The sequence below is a fragment of the Megalopta genalis genome, chromosome 11 (genome assembly GCF_051020955.1).
Source record: "Megalopta genalis isolate 19385.01 chromosome 11, iyMegGena1_principal, whole genome shotgun sequence".
Taxonomy (NCBI): domain Eukaryota; kingdom Metazoa; phylum Arthropoda; class Insecta; order Hymenoptera; family Halictidae; genus Megalopta; species Megalopta genalis.
Window position 1 is genome coordinate 5,738,863 of NC_135023.1, and position 16,703 is coordinate 5,755,565.

At 48.9% G+C, this 16,703-nt stretch overlaps 1 protein-coding gene and 1 long non-coding RNA gene across 6 annotated transcripts in view; one reads left to right on the forward strand and one right to left on the reverse strand.

Annotated features, from left to right (window-relative positions):
- Nucleotides 1–4,252: 4,252 nt before the first annotated feature.
- On the reverse strand, nucleotides 4,253–6,183 carry LOC117226097 (uncharacterized). 3 transcript variants are annotated; one of them, XR_004491711.2, is made up of 4 exons: nucleotides 6,057–6,183; nucleotides 5,805–5,939; nucleotides 4,996–5,441; nucleotides 4,253–4,863 (listed from the first exon to the last, which is right to left on the reverse strand). It is a non-coding gene; the product is annotated as an uncharacterized LOC117226097 (long non-coding RNA). The 3 variants fall into 3 exon arrangements; XR_004491710.2 differs by having other exon boundaries at nucleotides 4,996–5,939; XR_013034448.1 differs by having other exon boundaries at nucleotides 4,253–4,875; nucleotides 4,996–5,939.
- Nucleotides 6,184–7,160: 977 nt separating this feature from the next.
- The window catches only part of LOC117226001 (uncharacterized), a 35,804-nt gene continuing 26,261 nt past the window's right edge, over nucleotides 7,161–16,703 (forward strand). The window contains exons 1-3 of one of the 3 annotated variants that reach the window (XM_076525396.1): nucleotides 7,161–8,285; nucleotides 9,141–9,371; nucleotides 14,541–14,654. In XM_076525396.1, coding sequence (XP_076381511.1) covers nucleotides 8,030–8,285; nucleotides 9,141–9,371; nucleotides 14,541–14,654 — 601 coding nt within the window. In that variant the 5' untranslated portion in view covers nucleotides 7,161–8,029. The remainder of the gene's footprint in view (nucleotides 8,286–9,140; nucleotides 9,372–14,540; nucleotides 14,655–16,703) is intronic. The other 2 variants (XM_076525394.1, XM_076525395.1) reach the window with 2 other exon arrangements.

Consider the following 16,703-nt stretch of genomic DNA (forward strand, 5'->3'; position numbering starts at 1 on the left):
AATGTCCACTCGAGGGAACCTTCGACCACCGAATACGGTGCTGGTCGAAAAATCGCTGTAAACGAACGAGAACTTACTATTTACTGCAAAAGAAATATTGACAGTGGCGCTTCTTTCGCCTAACGTCCAGATGGGAGACCAAATATAGACTAAATCTTCATTGGTTTGAAACAGGGTTAAAATAAAAAGCTGTTCCGTATAAACACTTTGGTTGCCCGAGGTCTGTTGAATGTTTCAATGGCTGCGACTGTGTTAAACGAAGCTTAAAAAATTGTGTTTTCGATAAGAATCTCGAGATAAATTATTTTTCCCAGATATTTAAGCGCATGTTCGATTACCTGTGGATAAAATGTTTAAACGTGAATTCCACGTTGATTACCGGTTCTAGGCTTTTATACCAGATAAATTTGTGTTTGCCGACGATCGATAGCGGACAAGTGTAATTTTTTCAAGACCCCGTGATGCGCCGGAGAGATTTCGGCAGGGTCTATCGGTCAGAGCGACGGAATGCCGAATGTAATGTACCAAAGACCGAGAATCAAAAGCCATCCCTGTATCCTCGGAATCTAGAATACAGCGGACACTAGAGAGAGGGCCAGTCGCGCAGGGGGTTTATTAAGCTTATTAACGGACTATACAAGGGTGGACGTATCTACGCCGGTGGTCGTGGAAAGTATGGCTAGCCAGAAGGGGCGCGAGGGTGGAAGATAATGGTGCGTGTACCCCGCGCCGGCTCTCTCCGTTCGTTTAATATAGTAGATTTCGAGATTTCAGCTCGTCCTTCCTATAATTATCACTTCCCTTTACGTTATTTCCTTCCCGTCTCTACCTGCACGGCTCTGCCAGCGACCATCCCTCGATTGCCAGATTTTCCACGATATAGAACTCTAATTAAATTGATTCCGCCCGCGCCGTTGCTCCGACCTTTTATCTAATATTTTCCAGCGAACTATTCGAGGAACATTTCCGAGAGAATGCTATATTAATTAGAATATGTAATTCGTTGATAACGTCGCGCGTCTACTCGCGAATCTCTACCAAGCGGATAATTAATTCGAGTTGAATCGGTCCGATTACGGGAGCGGGATTCTACGAGATTTTTAAATGACTCTCGAGAAATTAATTGGTTGTTCGGAAAAAATAAATTATGGTTGTTTCGTCGGGGAGGTTCTCCAACGTTTTTATAAGGCCTGTTTTCCTTGACCGAGCCACCCTTCATCGCGTGGCAACCCCGGCGAGTATTATTAGCTGCACGCTTTGGAATTGGATTAGCGGAAGCGGAATTGCATCGACGGAAACGGAAACGGCGTGGATTGTTCCGCATGGTCACGAAGGACCGTTTGCGTTCGTCCCATTTAATGGAAATACTTGCCGGTGCCATGACACAAATATGGCCCGGAATAACGCGAAACTTCTCTGTCAAAACCGAGTCGCCGGAATCATTCACATGCCTCACGCGAAACTCGCGAACTTTTCCAAACCTGGTCGTTCTTTATCATATTCAGTTTATCATATTCCTTTATCAGGCCTTGATAATTCGACCGCGAATCTCTGCGCATTTATGGCACACGCGGAGCTCGAAGTTATTTCACTCGCATTCCGATATTTATAAAATAAGAAGAATGGTACTTTATCGCATTCGTTTGTTCATTCGAGCAGATACTTTGCCATGCAGAAAGTTGGTTATTAAGCGTTAGACACTGTTCGATGCAGAAAGATAAACCGTGAGCTTGCAATTTATGCATCATTCCAATGACTGATTCCACGCGATGTCTTTGAAAATAATCAAAGGAATGAACGTTAACGAGGCTGACAGAGAGAGAGAGAGAGAGAGAGAGAGAGAGAGAGTGTCGGCGATCGTGGACGTAAGAACGTAGGGTCGAAGGAGGTAAGGGACGCGGATTTAGGCGAGGTCGTCTAATCGTGTCCCTAGTCCTGATTTAGGACGGGATTTTAATTACGAAGGGTCAGTAAGTGCGTCTGTCCACTTGCCGTAAGTATTCCTCCCTTATTTATAGTTCATTAGCTCGGCTTTCGCGCAAAAGGCAGATTAACTTACGCCCGGTTACACGGTCGTTCTCTCTCTCTATCTCTCTTTCTCTCTCTCTGCTCTGTGACAGAGAATTTTACGCAAAACCCCCGCGAAAAGCTGACGGAATACTAATTAAATTATTCTTGCCCGGCATGGCCACCGGAATTTATGAAAATTCTCCGCTAATAATGAGCGCCGTCACTCAAATAGTATGAAATCATTTAATCACGGTTTGCGAACGAAGGGCGAAGCGAATTATATAAAAGCATAAAAGCCGACTTCTACGTTTCCCTGATTGTTCAATCTGTGCTCTCCGTGTCAAATAAATTATTTACCGAGGGACACGCGTTCCAGGGAATATCTAGAAGCCGCCATCATCCCCTAGGGAACAATGGTTTCGAAGATTGTGAACAGGAGGAAAGAATAATCTCTGAAGCGGTGACGGGGTATGATTAATGAGATCCCATTAAAAATTCATCGATTATCAATGTCCGAGCACTCGAGCACCGGGGGCAGAGAGGTCTGCCTCGAACAAACACATTTTCTGAGAAACATGTCGTCGATAAGCGTGTCTTACGAAGCCCTTCCGGTGGCGCTGGAAGTGGTTCGTTTCCAGGCGATATCGTCGTCCCGATAAAACGCGTCAAAAAAAATGTTTCTGTTTTTCCCGCCGACCGTTAATCTGTTATCTCGCTCGCTCTGCGACGACCGCTCAATCTCTCCGTCCGCTGGGAATATCAACCCCCAATCCCAGGGAAAATGCCATGCAGAACACACGTATTCGTGCGCACTGCACGACCCGCCAGCAGGCAATCGCTGCTTATCAAAAAATCAAACGCGGATTAACTAGATCGGCCGCGCCAAAGAAATCCCTTTGGGGATGTTCCTGACTATCTACACTTGTGCCTTTCATACTTAAATACCCTTATTGATAAACGAGTTTCTGTTGCTCGGGAAATTGGCTCGAGGACAAGTGAAAATTATCGAACACATGTTTCGGAGCCTGTTTTCATTCTCGCTCGTTTAACGAGATGGTAGCATACTAGGCATTCGTTGATTCTCATTTCTGGACATTGATTAAAACAGCACGATCATTCTACCAGCGTGCGACGTCAAATTCAGAAGATAGAGGGCTAATTCCTCGACATTCGTTTGCTAAAATTACTTAAGAAATGAACTCGAAATAAACGAATGGAAATTCGTCAACGTGATTTCTCTCCTAGCTAAAGACTATTTCCTGGGGCTAATGCTATGCTGTACGTGTACTAGCAAGCACAACAGCGATACTCGTGCTTGTGCAGGAAGACCAATGAAATTAAAGCGGCAAAAGGCGGTCAGTATTCCGGTTCGATTTCCGTAAACACACGTGACGATCGCGATAGATCTCCCAGGCGTCTTTCACGTAAGTAATTGCGGTTTCACGACACGCCACGCCGCCCGATTTTTGCGGTAGATCGGCGTGAATCGACAAAACCGATCCCGAGACAGACCGCCGGTTCCCCGGTCGAACCCAAGGCGACTCGCAGCGGAGAGATAAGAAAACGCTGGACGAAATCGGCCACGGGTCGGGGCGCAGTGCACTTCCGAGGGGTTAATTACATTCTTGCGAGTCCGCACGAACGAGTGAAACCGCATCTGCTTCCTCGATCGCACTTTAGCAGACCGCAGTGCAATAAACGGTAGCGTTGCGGCGAACTGGCCGCACCGGGGACCGTTCAAACCGTCTAACAATACTTTTCCGCGTATGTTCTTGGGAAGAAATCTTACCTTCCGCGGTAGAACAGCGACGTTTCCAAGAACCAGTTGATTCAACCGATCACCGACTCGCTGGGATCTTTGGGAGTGTGGGATGTCTTTCTTTTGAAATCTTTTCCGAGGAGGATTTCCGAGGAGGGGGTGGTTTCTGGAAAAAGTGGATAGGAATGAGAAGCTTTGTAAGTCGGGATTTGCAAGGTGCAACGCGATGAGAAAAAAGGAAATGGAATTGTCCTGAAGCCATTAGGGGTAGTAAACGATTATAAAGTATAGCAAAGGTTGCACCAAATGGATTGGGATTGATTCTATCAAGCTTAGGATCTCGTTATTAGAAACACTTGTCCCCGGAACAAGTGGAAAGCAATAAAGAGCAAGTACTCCATATTTCTGCATGCAAATATTCTGATCACAGGCTACAGCCAATTCACCATCTAGTGAAATGAAAAGTGGAAACACACACAGGAGTTAAAGATTGCTGGCGCTAGCTTGTTTCAATTATTATTTTCAACCACCAATGTGTAAACTATGATAATGCGAGCTGATCGAAGAAAAGATGCAGATGAAGTTGCACCGAGATTGTCTCTTGCAATGGCTATCCCAGCAAGGTAATACCCGTCTCCCTACCTCGTGGAGGTTTAGTTGGTGGGGGGTCGCCGAACAAAGTTCAAAAGAGAGGAAAAGAGGCCGCGAGGTAGAGAAGGAGGAGGTCGAAGGTGGCGGTGGCATGAAGGAACAAAATCGCGGGGGTGGGGCGAACGATCCACGATGAGGGAGAGCCCCACCCCCCCACCTGCTCCCCCAATCACAAGCTCCGCCTCCAGAAACCCGCGTGACGTCACACGGACACTTGTTACGCCTTGCTGGAACACTGGATCGCCTGTGCCACTTGGATCTCTCTCCGAGGTGGAAAAGTCATCCCTTCTGAAGCCTTGAGAGGCTGGAAATCGCACTCCTGGATCCCCTAGTATCTGCAGTTTGTCCTGGACTGGCCGTAACTTCCAATTTTTCTATGGGCCTGCCTCTAAACTCTAGCTCCATGGTTTTAGTAAATTAGGATTCTTTTTCTATTGTATTTGCTGCAATTCAAACTAAATATATAATAAATACTATATAATAATATACTATATATATATATATTTTATAATATTTATAAAATAAATATATAATAAATATAATAAATACTATAACAATATTTTATAATTTCCTACCTAAAAAAACAAGGGTGGAACTTGAAAATCCTAATTAATAACTCCTAATAAAATCATGATTTCTGCACAAAAAAAGATCCAATGTATTTTCTAAAGATCGACGATTAAATCTACGAAGTTTGTCTAAAATTCAAACTGCTCTTTCAGAGTTATGCTCGTGTCGCCTCGGTCGATGAATAAAAACGCTAGCGCGACACTAGTTTTTGTGCAGAATATCGAGTTCGGTTGTTCGAGCTCGACGCTGATCCAGGAGAATGACTTGCAATTATAAACATAATACGGTCGCCTTGTTTAACATACATTGTCGTCTGGGCCATCCTTCGGATAATCCTATTGTCAAATTCGTTACCAATCTGCAGCAGTAGAACTAAACCTAAATTTCGAGTCTTTACAAAATAACTAATTTTGTTCACACTTGGTGAACTATTTAAAAAAAGAAATGAATGCTGAAAGAGAAACACATGGTATTAGTAGAAAACAGAGTGGTCCAATTGACTCGATCGGACGCCAAAATGAAGTTAGACGGCGATTACGCCAACTACTGAGCAACAGTGGAAACAACGTGGAAACAACGTAGTAAGATATTCGCGAGTATAAAATGATACACACGAGCAGTTTAATTAAAATCGCAATCGTGTCTGTTTCGAGGAACATTTTCGAAACTAGGCCGATTGCGATATCGCGGGTTTCGAAAGATTGGCCCGCCTTGGAATACAGCACGATAACAACGGGGGAATTTCGACGATACTACTTCCTCCTTATCGGAGTAACAACTAGTCGAAAGATTATGCAGTGAAACGGCTAATTACCTCAAATTAGATTCCGCTGTTTTGCCTCGTGCACCCAAATATGCCGAAGAGGTTAGGAATGCAATTAGAGAAGCGCTGGGGAAAAGAATCCGGTCTTCGTCCGATACACAAGATGGCTCGTTGCTGCGAATGGATCTGTAGATAGGAAACGGTTCGTTCTATGTATGTATGTATACTACGATGACACACAGGAATTTCCGCAACGGCCGATTATTAAAAACGAGCCGTATTATGTTGTAGCAGTTAGCGTACCTTTCACGGCTGCTTGATTCGACCTTCGCTGGATTTTTTCTCTTTCTTCAACCTGCGAAACTGTCCTGCTGCACTTGACGACACGAGTGTCACGGCACGTTCCTGACGACTGCGCAATCGAAGCGGCGATCGATGAGAAGTCGCTTCGATAATCGAAAGTGCATCGCGCTCGAAAGCGCGGGAAAGCGCTGATGGCGCCAACTGTCGAATCCTGAGCAAGTGTCCTCTCCACGGTAAGCTGCTTTTATTAACGGAAATTCGATGTTTATATTTATTCGAAAAGCAAAATAAGTTAACAGCGTAGATAATGTAAGCTAGTAAATAATTGCGAGTAAAGTGTAAATAATAGTTTGAACTTTTAGTGCGTTTAAGACCCTCACGACGAGAGGAAACCTCAACTTAACCTAGACTTCGGTGCGCAATCGAGCTGCTTCATTTAAGTAAGTAGCCAATTAAGTTCTCGTTTCTTTTTCCCGTAGCTTGATCTTTTAATAATCTCTTATCTTTTTTGATACTTCATGCTGATGTATGAAACAAATTTTTATTGCCACAGGGGTATTCGTTTAGTACTGAAGCGATCACTGATCACGCTCGTTACGAGCGTTTATGGTTTCTAACGTCGTATTTAATTTTTACTCCTATCATTAATTGAGATAATCCATGACTTCGTATATAGCTTTTTCATTTTCTTTCCAAATTAACACCTTAACGAGTCTTGAAACTGCTCGTATAAAAACTTTTTCTTATTTTCAGATCTTGTGGCAATCCCAATTAACTTGGAGAGGGCGCACGTGTAGATAGAGGATTAAGGGCCCAAAGGGTCCGTTTCGGAGGAATTAAATACAAAATCCAAATACACAGCAGGTAAATAATCAAAAATTTTGAAACTGATGCGGGTTCGCGACCGATGCGGAGAAGTCGTGCGAGGAAGGTAGAAGATTAAGGATTTCAAAGGGTTAATGCGGAGGTGCGCAGAAAGAAATGCCGCGAAAACCGAAGGACACGGTTCGAGCCCGAGTCTCGAGCCTCCGATCTGGAGGGCGGTCGGACGGGCGTCGGTGGGGATGTGGGAGCGTCGGGACGCTTGGGGACGCGGCGGGAGGACTTGGACGTCGGTGGGGAGGTTCGGAATTGCGAGGCTTAGCCCGTCCCGGCCCGTCCCGGGCCGCTAACGCGGAACACGCGGCCGAAGCCGCGCCGCCGGCATTACGTCGCGCACCGTCGACCGCGGCTGACGTTCGCGTCGGACGTTCCTCTCTCCGATCGACTTCCGCTCGACCTCATCGTGACCACCGGATGCCCGGAGTGTTCCCCGCGGGAACAGGTTGTCCGATACAGTCTCCTGCCGGTCCATCGGGTCAGGGAACAGCCCGGCACACAAGTGAAACGAAGCCCCGTGTGATCCGCCGGAACGCAGAGCCTCCGGGGCGAGGCAACAACCTGTAGGATCCGTCGCGTCGGGAGCGTGTTTACTCGGATCGCGTCGGTGATTTCTTGAGACGTTGATCACGTGGCCGACCAGTGACACCAACATCGAGCTCGGATCGGTCCGCGATCGGTCCGAGATCGTGGCACCAGTGAGAGCGAGGCCCCAAGATCGAACCGAGAGCCCGAGGAACGAACCCGTCTGCCATCTTCCGCCGGTTGTCCCACTTTCATCGTCGTGACAAATGTCGATCGCGGACAGAGTGATGAAGATCGTGGAGAGGAAAGATCGTGGAGACGGATCGTGATTAGCCGGGGCCCGATGAGACGATGACGAGCTGGTCGGTAAGTAAGGCTGATCGACGGGCGCAGAAGCACCGGTAGTCGCCAGAACCGGAAACTGGAAACCGGGAGACGGAAACCGGAAGCCGGAAGCCGGCTGCTGGATAGGAGCTGGAGGACTCCTTCAGAGGAGGCGAGTGAAAGCCACGACGTCCTGCCCGGAGGGTGCGTGTTTGGGCGACGAGGGGCGGCTACTGGCCGATGGGATGCATCTACCGGTGGGTTCCGTGGGTTGCGGGGAGAATTACGCCACCGTTGGGTCCCACGAAGGCGCCGGCCCCTGCGGCCCCTCATTGGCGCCGCTGCAAGGGGTGAACACCAGGTACCAGCAGGCCGAAGACGCCGACGCTGGGGGTGGTGGTGGCGAGATGAGCGAGGGTGCCGCCGTCGGCGAGCTCTGGTGGACCGAGAGGCTCGTCGGCGAGGCACAGGCTGAACACCCTGGCGAACTCGTTCGAACAGGTTCGTACATTCAACGGTATTCGTTAATCTTTCTCTAGAATTTATCTTAGGCAAGAATTTGGGTTGACTTTTGCATGGGTTACCTCTTTTCTTTACCGTACTTTGTACTTTATAAGTGAACAAGATTTACGGATAGTCGCGGTGGTCAAGGAACTAATTGCAGTTAGGTGAACAAGGTTTAGGATTAGTTTTTCCTGTGGAGGTAGAGTACAGTGTGTAGGTGACGAACTTTTTAATCTTATCATGTATTATATTTTGCACAGAAATGTTAGAGACTAAAGATTTACAATTAAGCAAGGTTCCAGTTTGATCAGCGTAGAATTGTGGATGGAGGAATCTTGAGCACATTCCTGTGGAGATGGAGAATAAATTATAATTAATTCTGATGTGGATGACGATTATAGAATTGTATTATCTCAGTTAGTAGGCAGAAAGGTTTATAAAAGAAGCAATAATCAAGGAGTACTTTTAACAATACTTTCTATCGCGCAGTTCTAGCAGCATACTTTGTCCATCGTCATGCTCTTAATTAAATGCACTTATTGATTCTATGAACCACGAAATTACCAATAAAAATTGATACCTGATTTCGGTGTATTTTATCTGGTTAACTTTAACAAGAGAGACGGAGTCTTTCGCATAGCCTGATCAGACTATTGTACAATTTTTTCTATCATTTATTAATTCATCTCTGGCTTCTACCCTTATGTGTTAAGACCTAGGAGTACCACAGCGTATAAAAGTGGTCATTTACTAAAAATAATACTGATCGTTGCTCTACAATTTAGTCTTTGAAATTCTGAATTTAGTTTCGATGGACAGTTGAGACAGTAATTATTTTTGCTCCTTTCTCAGGATCGCCGTATTTTCTCTGCAGCCAACTGCCGACTCATTGGCGGTCGAACAAGACGCTTCCGGTGGCATTCAAAGTTGTCGCCCTGGGCGAGGTCGGAGATGGAACCTTAGTGACAGTGCGAGCGGGGAACGACGAAAACTGTTGCGCCGAGCTCAGGAATTCCACCGCTTTGATGAAGAACCAAGTCGCCAAGTTCAACGACCTCAGGTTCGTCGGCAGGAGCGGCAGGGGTGAGTTCCTCGAACGATTCTTTAACACCTTCTCCAGCATCGATCGGCAAATTTTTCTTGCGTTCTCTCGCATCGCTGTGCAAATCGCACGATCCGAAAAATTGTTCCGGACAATGTAAACGAATGAAGAACGAAACCATAAAAACAGCCGTGCAGAAACTTTTCAATTATCCCGTTCGAAAAGAGACGTCGACGCTGTTTCGATCCCGGTGTTTATATTTTGCCAAAAAATTAGTCGGTTAACGAGTCCGACGAAGCTCCCGAGACGAGCAATTAGCAATCCTCCAATTAGGGTGGTGCAGTTCCGTTCTTCAAAGCTAGTTTGCTTTGTAAGTCGCCCAAAAAGCAGTCAGTAAATTGCGCGGCAGGGGCATGTGCCGTGATTTCGGACCCTCTAAAAGCACGGTTATTGTAATCATCATCGTCATCAACTGGCCTGAACACCCCTCGAACCGCCTCGCTTTTCAACCCTCCGCATCCGCGAGTTCTCCCGCTCCCGCCGCCCCAGAGTCATTACTCGATGTCCGCCGGTAGCCCCGACCTAGCATCCGAAACAACTGGCCGTTAATCAGAAATCATCGTCCGTCGGTTAGGGAGAGAAACAGAGACAGAGAGGCTAAGTCTCCAAAATCATGCGAGTCCGGTCGATGTGCTCGCCGCTCGTTTAATTCCCCGTTCGAAAAGTGGCCCCGCGTTTTCACGATTTTTCATTCCCCCTTCCCTCGATGTTCAAGACAGCTGCGAAACTTTAACGCCGAAACTAAATACCGCGATAGATAGAACGACTAATTATTGAAATCGTTTCGCGGGACATGATCGATCGAACTTTTTCCTGAAATTTGGAAAAGGCGAGCGCGCGAATCAGCGAATTTTAGCGATCGGCAGGTTCGGTGATTAATTCTATGGGAGTTTTATCGAATCGGTGTCCGGGGCACTTTGAAGAGTAAATCAGATCCCGCTACTGTAAAATCGAATCATCGACCACAATGGGAATGAAAAACGAGTCTGCAGCTCTCGGCCGCGTTTAATAAATGATGCTCCGGCGGCGGCTCGCGGCGGTTTTTTAAATAATCCGTTTTCGGCGCGCGGATTAAGTCCGTCGGCCCGTTCGGATTTCGGTGCTTCGATCGACGACGATCGTGCTTTGCCGCCAGGTAGCTAACCTGTGCGTCCCCGGACCTACAAATGCATTTTCCCGTCCGCGCTGTACCACCGCCACCCCCGTCGGGTTCTATGCACCGGAGGATGCATTTATGAATTAACGAGGTAGACTGATCGAGGCTGGCTCGCGCTCACGCTCTCGATGGCATCATCTATGTTTCATTTGATTTCATCATGAAGTGCAGGGTCAGCGAGTCGCCATCCTCCTGACACCGGACACGCTAACCCCGGGGAATCAATTAGCGAAAGAGACACGTTCCCTCGCCAAAATCCTTCGATCCCTTTGTCCAGTTTTTCGGCATTTTTTCCGCTCTACCTCTCCTCGATAATCCGTAATACTCAATTTCGACGATTGACCAAACCGCTCCCTCCCCCTTCTCCGCCACCATGGCTCGTAGCCGGCCGCGGCCGACCATGCTCTACCCTCCTATCATCGAGGTTTTGTTTCCGCGACTTATTAATTTGATTGAAACCCGCCGCGAGCCGCGCCGATCGCCCAATAACCGATGTCCCAAGAAATTCGGCTACGTTCGATCAAAATTGAAATAGCCCCTTCGAATTTTTCGAAATTCTTTTTTCAACAACTCGAAGTAAAACGCGTGCTCTCGTATAGGAAGCTGGCCTTGGAGCGAGCGATATTGTTTCCTCTTTAGAGTTCCCATTTTTAATACCGATTCGGTAAACATCGGCCGACCAATTCCGGCAAAGACAAGCGTCTGAACCAGCCGTCTCCAAGCTTTCGTAAGCTACCCGAAAGATCGGGTCGCAGGGGGTCGCTATCGGAACAATCCTCGAGAATGTATCCGAATATGAGCGGTCGGGGTACGGGGCAATTATCACCTTTCCTGAGTGGCGGTCGAGGTTCCGGTGTAGCTCGGGGAGTGAGGGGTCGTTGAAAAGAAGAGATGAGACGAGGAGAGAAGAGAAGATAGAAGCTGGTAGCGCCGGATGAAAGAAGGGTACCTCACCGGCCGGCTGAAACGGGCGTTCCATCATGGTCGGTTCCGAGGCATCCCGTGCCTATAATTAGTAATATACCGCAGTCTATATCGACACGGCTGAAATTACCACCGATAGTAATTATTTGACAATTGCAGAGACATCCTGTTGCGAGACTCGGGACCTTCGCCCCGTTCCTCCTCCATCTCTGCCTCCCAGGCCCGTTGCTCTGCCTGCCCCCTCGTTTTCCATTCTCCCAGCTTCTGGCTCCCACTTGCTTCGAGCCTGTGTATCCCTACGAATGTGCCTAGGATACCCCGTCCCCTCCCCGGCCCCGTTCCCGTTCCTGCTCCCGCCCGGTGCCACGAGTATTAACGGACGGTTTCGAGTGGTTTCGGGGACGGTTGTGTGGGCGGTTTCGGGATGGCGCTCAATCTCATCCTCGCCCGTTCGAAACGCACACCGACACACAGCCGAAAACGAGGCCCTCTTCCACTCGCTCACTCTCGCTCTCTCTCTCTCTCGCTCTCTCTCACTCTCTCTCACACACACACTCGATCTCGATCTCTCTCGTTCTCGTTCTCTCTCAGCCGCTGCCGGACAACCGGTGATGCTGCACGTTATATAGGTGCCACATACGCGTGGCCCGGTTTTGTCTGTCGGTCGGTCTGTCCGTTCGTCCCGTACGTCCGTCCGTCCGTCCGTCCGTCCGTCCGCCCGTCCGTCGGTTCGTCCGTCGTTCGCGAATGCACAGCCTGGGTGTTCTGTCTCTGCAGATGACCGTTCCCATCATCGAGTATTAACCGCAGGACCGGGGAATCGGCGGGAGGGGGAGGGGAATCGGCCGTGCGGCATTATTAGCCCCAAATGCGATGGACTCGGACGGGGGAGGGGCGGGGGTGCCGGGTGTCGCGCGCGAACCCCCTTCTCCGAACCCGCGATATGCGACTTGAACAGAATTTCAACCCTTACTTGCGCTCTTCCTGCCTTCGAGCGCCCAATGCCTTCCTCCTCCTTCCAAACTGACCCGACGCTTCTCCCTTTGAACGCTGCCAAGGTCGCTTGATCTTCCGAAAACGGCGTTCTCGATAGACATAGGACTTGGAGGGTTGTTTCGCTCCACAGCTGACAACCAAAGGGTTTGAATAGAATCTTCTCTGACCTACAAAATCGACGCGAACCAAAGAGCTTGCAAAACTTCCGATAGACCGACTCGACGGACCTGGACCCGAGCATCTTCCAGAAGGAAGGCGGCTCGAGGTTACAGGAACGCCAGGGTGGTCCATTCGGCTTCCAATCGCGTCCCATCAGTTGCAAACGTTCGCCGCGTGTCATCCGGGGTTCGAGGTCGCGCGATCGCCCGTAAAAGACAGACGCGCGGCCTCTGTCCTCCGTGATCGATGCCGCTAATCGATTTTAAAACGAAAGCCAGAAAGAGCAACCGCGACACCCGCGATTTTTGGGGGATGTATTCTGAAACGAGCCACTTTGCGCTCGGCCGGAACGATGACGATAACAAGGATACAATGACGGGCGCGAGAGCGACAGCACCGCGCGGCTCACGGGGGTGAAACGGGTGGTGAAACTCACCGGGGGTGAGGGGGGGCGAAACGCGGGAGGGTCGGCGGTGGGTGGACGGGTGGACTGGTCGGGAAAGAGGGTTTGAGCGGTTGCACGCGGGGGAGAGAGCGAACTATAACTAGGATATAACGCCGTGCCTCTCTGCAGTCAGTTGCAGCTCCCGGGGGTGGCGGGGTTGGGGGTGTTTGATGCCGGTTATCATGTTGACAGACACAGCGAGGCGGACCTGGGCGCGCCAAGGGGAGACAATTACAAATCGTTGACGTTTACGCCAACACAAACGACTATATGTCCGCGACACGTTAGATATCCTCTCTTTAACGCAAACCGACGTCCTCCTTCGTATCTTCCATAATTGGCCCGGTCGCCCCGCGATCCTTAGATACCGCCCACCACGGAATTTAACGGAACGTCCTGCTCCCGATTCGCAATCTCTTGCGACAGCGATTTTTTGAAAAATCAAGCAACCGTGTTTCGGATGTATGCACCGCGTCGATTTTTGCCGTTGCATCCGGTCCAGTCCCAATCTTCTATCAGGACCAATTAATTTCACGCTCGAGGCCGTCCATACAGTTCGAAGAATTCCCCAGAACCTTTGCTACCAGTCTCCGAACGCTCGGATGTCGCCCGGCGTTCGAAAAACGATCAACACCTCCTTCCCACGAAGCCAATCTATTTTTAAGTGGCCGGACCGTGCCGACACAAAGTAACATTCCCGCGAGGCGATATAACACGGTTGACTCTGCCGGGGCCCGAAAGAAACGAGAGGGGCGAGGGGGGGCCCTTCGTTGAACCCGGACAGCGGCGAATTACCGAATGCATATTAGCGCGCGATGGGCCGTTTAAAAGAGCGTAGTCAATCTCGGCGACGGACGTTTATGGAGAGGGAATTAATATACCGGACCTTCAACCTCGAGACCTTCGCCGGTGATATATGTACCCCGAGATGCTCCACCCCCGGGGTTCCCTTCGCCGTGTTGCCCCCTACCCGGAGGAGTTCGCGGTCTTCCGAGACATCTAATGGTCCTCGATGCAATCGCCGCGCGCCGGAGGAAATCGTAAACTATTCCGATCGGGACTCGACTCGACTCGACCGCAGCCTTCAATCTGTCGCTGGTTCTTTTAGCAACTGGTGTTAACAAATTAGTCGCCTTTTTGCCCGTGGCCTGCCCCTGAACACCTTCCTCTACGATCTTAGAACGGGGGAGAAGAGTTGTCCAATATCTTTAGACCTTATACGCAGGCAAAGTTTCGCACCGAAAGGTGAGAGTTGAAAATGTTCTCCGTGGGAAGGGTTAATCTTCAGCTCTTTCGGCTGCACCGTAAGACACCTTTTTATTTGAAATAAAAAGAACAGAGTACAATTTGCTGACCGATTCGATGATGCAGATCGATTCCTTCGCATCCTCTAATTCTCTGATTTGCTAAGAAACGCTTCTCAGGTTCGTCTATAGCGCTCTACAGCAAAGTTTGCGATGCTTGTTGCAGGGAAGAGCTTCAGTATCACGATAACGGTGTCAACGACGCCCCCGCAAGTGGCAACCTACACCAGAGCGATCAAGGTAACGGTGGACGGACCGAGGGAGCCACGCTCCAAAACGAGTGAGTAGAAAAGAACAGTTTTCGTTAGATACAACAGCCACGTATCTGGCCACTAGATCTATCCGCGGCCACCGGCTGCTACTATCCTGCGTGGATTCCCTGAAAATGTACCGATAATTCAACGAAAGTCCCTATACGCGGTAATGGGGAGTCATTACCGAGCAGATGGTGCGCGATGATGCAGTGGTCGACGTGCGTACCGCGCGTATGCGTGTTTCGGGTTAGCTATTCACCCGGGCCGTGCTACATAGACAATGCTTTTACCAGCACACTCGCGAAAAGTAATCCACTTACCGTAATATACTATGAAAACCTCCAAAAATATCCGTTAATTACTGCTGCTTGGCCATGCTTAATAACCGGGGCGTCGCGTATTTGCGAGAGCTTGATATACAAATAACCATGCACCCCATTCGCCGACCCACGAAACTCTGCCTTCCAGTTCGCAAAGCTGAGAGATCTTGCCACGGGATTTTCTTGTCTCGGCCATCTCTGTTTTCGCAATTATTGTCTAGGAAAATATTGCTGGCTTCTTCTTACAGTGCCTTCAAGTTTTGGGAAGCTGGAAATTTCGCTAGAAAATTCGTCTTGTTGCTCCATTAAAAATTCTATGAGCGCGCGATTCGGTGATAAGTGTTCCTTTTTTTAAGTCTATATTGCATCTAGGTTTTATACAAATCATAGGAGAACGCTTAATAATCCAACGTATATCACAAAAATTAGAGTCCGGCAAGAGGGTGATTCCTCGCAAAAAAAGCCGAGTCGAAAATATGGAACGAAATTTGTTCATACAAGGCTTCCCTGACAAGAAAATCGAGTTTGAAAAATCGTTGGGCACTCGAGCACCAAGCGGGATTATGGCAGGCCGGACGAACGAAGCAAACTGTGTCTGCACGCGTACCTAACGAGTTTTCAAACTCATCTTTCATTCCAATATCAAAGAATATTCTTGGCGAATGAAATCGCCTGGAAGACTCGACCTACTACCTTTGGACGATCAAAGGTTAACCAACGCAGTGGAAACGCGGGCGGTACGAAGGGCAAACTGTAAATCAGTAACAGGTGACACCGGTTTCACCGTGGCCATGAATATTCATCGCGAAAGGTGATTCGGAAACCGTGAAAATAACCGAACGCACACAGGGACCAATAACGAAAATAATTCCATCGGAGCTCGAGCATTTAAAGCCGGCGTGATTTTTCGATTACCCGCGGTCGCTTCCACATAATGGGACCCGCGAAATGTAAATTAATCCCCGCGAATATCTGTCGCGAATCGGTCGGATTTGCAGGCTCCTCTCTCGAAAGGGCAATCCTCTCTCGCAAAACTCGTGCCCGCGACGCCTAAGCCGCGGCCGGCCCCCTTTTCGGGCTCGGTTGTTCTACTGGCGGCAAAAAATGCCCGTTATTTCGATATCAGATTAATAGCCGCTGCGGAGTCGACCGCGAATACGGCAGCGTTTTTGCGGACGTTTCGCATTTGTTGTATAAAGTATTGATAGGCGTAGGGCGATCCGTGCCCGGCGGCCTCGCAGATTTTTTTTCCCCAAAATGGTCCATCGTGATTGATTCTACTAACGTTTTTTTTTATCGCTCGTCTCGCCCTGCCCCTCTCCTCTCTGCCATCGACCGTTCGTCTCTCTTTCTCTCCCGTTTTTCTCTTCTCGGCCAGCGGAACGGAGAAACGCGCGTATAATATTCGTCAATTTTCCAGCGGTCGACGAGGCCGCGTTTAACCATCGAATTAAAGTTTCACGGGGCAACGAGGTTAATTGTGAACTATTTACACGTTAACACCGCCGGCCTCGGATTTTTCCGTGCCCCGTGCTCTCTGCTCGATCCTGATCCGGGCAACCGTGCTCGCTCCGAAATATCAAAACAAGAAAAGCGATATTTTTCGACACGCGACCCGGCCAAATGGAAACATTGCGAATTTTCCCGGAATACTGTTTTTGTCAAGGCTTCCGATCTATATTTCTGCCGTTCTTATCGGCGATCGATGCAAAATCAATCAGAACTCCTCCAGGAAACGCCTTTGCTCGCATCGCT